Here is a 3,654-nt window from a genome sequence, read left to right as displayed (position 1 = left end):
ATATGTTCAGGTTTAGTTGAGAATAGAATAAAATAAAAACGTAATATTGAGTGTTTTTAATAACAAAATAGTGTGTTACACAACATTCCATGAAATTTACAGTGAGGTTTACGGCAATTTTACTGTACTGTTGCACACATGTGTTTGTTTACGTTTCTCGTATCGTTATCTGTTTTGAACGCCATCTTGGGATCCTCATGTCGGTACAACAATTCTCAATGACTTAGACAGGAGTGCGCACTGCGCACTCTAGTGAATAAGATACTACTCTATGCAATGCTGCAACTATGTTTTTCAGGGTATTACTTACAACCCCAGTGACTGATGTAATGGGCAAAGATTAAATACTTTGCAGGAGCTCATACTTTTCTCACGATGGCTCTGCTTCAACCTTTATTTAAATAAGTGAGGTATAAAATTAACAAAAGTATCATCTATTATAAAATCAATCAGACAATATGCCTGAAATTCGGAAATGACCTTACATATAAATAATTAATAAAAGCTGAAAATTAAACAATCAATATTAAATTTTCATGAAAAAGTTGATCATTGAAATTTAATGTTAACTATCGTTCTTTTAAACAATTAAATAATTCAAACATACTGAAATTTGGTAAGAGAGCGCTTCAATCACTTAAAGGTAGTAAAAAAGTATGCCTCGGCGGAAAAGTGCAAATAGTTTGAGAAATATTTGTCTCGATAATATCTGTGCTAATATAGATAGCTACTGGTTAGCTGATTATATTAAAAAATATGAATTCAACAGATACATATATGTTCTTGGACCATTTGATGATGTTCGTAAGTAAAAATGAAATTGAAGGCTATGTTTGAATTGGAGTTTTACTTTTAGAAATGACTGATAATATCGATAGTGACAGTTACTTAAGCTTAGTGCGGCGCGCATATACTAAACACCGGAAAAGGTAGATGATATACTTTAAACTTAAAGGAAATATGAAATATGTTGTATGGTGTTTCCTTTTTTTTTATACACAATAGAATAGAAGGTGGAAAAAACAAACACCGTAAAAGAAATTATATATATATATATAATATATTCTTTTCCTTTTTAATGTCATAATTTCCTACTCGCTCTTGTTTCGTTATTCAACTTATTGTTTTTCTTTTCACTGTTTTATTGTAAAAAATAAGAGAAATATCATAAAATGTATTTTCCTTAATTTATAAAGTATATTCTCTTTTTTCGGTCGTTTTTGGAGCTCACATTTACAACCCTTTAGATGGTAACTTTACGGTTTACCACCAGTATGATACTATTAGTATTACTAGTATTAAAATTTAAATGAAGCCAAATGTGCTTAGAATTGATAATTTGAGTATTAACTATTATTAAGATTTGGCTTTTGCAATAGCTTATGATGGTAGTGACTATAGTATATTATATATATAGTATATACACAATTATTATGCACCATGCTATGTACAGCTACACTGTGAGTTTGATTATTTGTAATTTGTATTCATAAATATTCATGTTTCACAGCATATAGCAGGACTTGGTGGCATAGGAGACAAAAGCAGTAGTCTCAGGATCTCATGGTTTAGTATTTGAATCTAACCCATGATACTTCTCTTCCTTGTGTGTTTCTCTTGGGACTTGTGGACTTAGATTTTCTGTACATGATAGCAGTATAGAAACATTAATTTTTGTCTGCCTTTGCCTGATTGCACAAAAAACCATGATTGGTATAAGTAGGCATACTGTATTCTCTACATTACTGAAGGTTAAGTTTGGTCAATTTATTTTAAGGTTATGGTGAAGAAGTCCCCAACTCTTTATGTTAATTTTTCTTGCAAATAAGTATAAGGCCTCAAGTGTCCACCTTCATTTTTGACTTGTAATATATCAATAAAGAGTGAGTATCTTTAAAAGATAAATAAATGGCACTATAAGTTTAATAACTTAATATTAAGTAATTTATTCACATGGATTACACACACAATACAAATTGCATTATGTTGTATGGTGGTTGTACTTCATCTGCCATTTTTTATTTGAATTAAAATTAAAATATTTGAAAAAATCTGTGCTATTAAATTTCAATTTTAAATACATAGTTCTTCCCATATTTTATATCGCTTATCTGAGCTACCTACACAGGTAAAAAAATTAACATGAAGAGTTGGGGCCTTTTCCTTTTAACTTGGAATGTAAGTATGTGAGGCTAGGTTTGGTTACCTTGGTTTAAGTTTGGTTTGTATGTAGCTTAGTTGGAAGAAGACTGGTAACATGTTATGTCCCAAAATTGTCATATATATAGTCAAGACTGTAAACTGCTTTCATGAAGGATGTGCAGTTTTTTTATATCAATGTATACATGATAGCTACATATATTCTTTCTCATATCTTATTTTTATGTAGACAGTGATATACATGTAATTCTGTAGCTTAACTAGGTACTTTAAATTAGTAATACGTAAAATTCCAAAATAACCATGTACATACCCAAAATTATAGATTATCAGAATGACAGTCCTATAGTTTTTTCATTTGGCTGTATAAACAAATAGCATATGTAGCTTCAGCCGACTTAACAATACTTTAGGTTGTGCTAGACTCTAGAGTCTCTTGTTTAAGGAGTAACTATTTATGCTAGTTTAACATAATAATTAGGCTTTGAAAGTGTTTTTTCTTCTTTAATCCTTTGGACATTAACTCTTGAATAAGATGAGTCTCTTGCCTCAGAGATTAATTGTTAGAATGCAGTTTTCATGGGCAAGTTTAGATTTTAGCTACTTCATTGTAGAGGCAGTAAATTTACATGAGTTTAAGAAAAAGCTTGATAAGTATATGAATCATAAGGGCTGGCTTTAAGACTTTTTTAGAAATTATTTTAACGTAATTTAGAGGATGGAACAGCCAAGATGGACCAATAGGTCCCTTGTTGTCCCAAAACATTATGTTATGTTATTATGCACTATTTTTACTGTCATGTTTATAGAGAAATTTTTCTCCCAGTTCCAGGTTTATTTTTAGATGCACCATAAAAAAAAGACATGTTCTAATACTTCATAACTTATCTGAAACTTGAAACTGGTAAACATTGGGAAGTCTAAAGGGGAATACCTATTTTTCATGGTGGTACATAATTACAAAGTCACACATAATTAATACCACTTTCAAAGCTAAAATAAAGGATATATATATAGTGCGTCAAATAAAAATGAATGTGTTGATGGCAGTGAAAGTTAAATCATTGATGCAAATGTATTAAATGTGTAAGTTTTAATTATTCTATGATTAAGATGGTACTTTTCTAACTTAATGATTATATCATGAGGCTATTATTTTTAACATGTTTCCACACTAATGAGTTTTTTTAATTTGCTGTTGAATGGTTTCATTAGCTCTGCAACACATATCATTTGCTCTCTGATACCAGTTATTTTGAAATGAAAAAACACAAAGTCAGATTATATAAATTATTGTTTGACCACTTAATAGTATGTGCTATGTGACTTTCTAAAAAGTGTTATAACCCCTACTAAAATACTGATGGTGTTGGCAGGTTATGTGTATGATAAATATAGTAAATGTGTTTATAAGTTATAACACTCTCGGTAAGAGAATGTTTATTTGTCTAATTTGTTTTTATACCAAAGTAATAAAGCTGTAATTTTATTTCT

At 29.8% G+C, this 3,654-nt stretch overlaps 1 protein-coding gene across 1 annotated transcript in view; it reads left to right on the top strand.

Annotated features, from left to right (window-relative positions):
• Positions 1-634: 634 nt before the first annotated feature.
• Positions 635-3,654, top strand: part of LOC106470974 — an 11,608-nt gene continuing 8,588 nt past the window's right edge. Inside the window, exon 1 of the mRNA XM_022401377.1 lies at positions 635-804. Coding sequence (XP_022257085.1) covers positions 657-804 — 148 coding nt within the window. The 5' untranslated portion in view covers positions 635-656. The remainder of the gene's footprint in view (positions 805-3,654) is intronic.

Source organism: Limulus polyphemus, unplaced genomic scaffold (genome assembly GCF_000517525.1).
Source record: "Limulus polyphemus unplaced genomic scaffold, Limulus_polyphemus-2.1.2 Scaffold4, whole genome shotgun sequence".
NCBI lineage: Eukaryota > Metazoa > Arthropoda > Merostomata > Xiphosura > Limulidae > Limulus > Limulus polyphemus.
The sequence above is the reverse complement of the archived record's forward strand: the minus strand, read 5'-3'. Positions and strand labels throughout refer to the sequence as shown.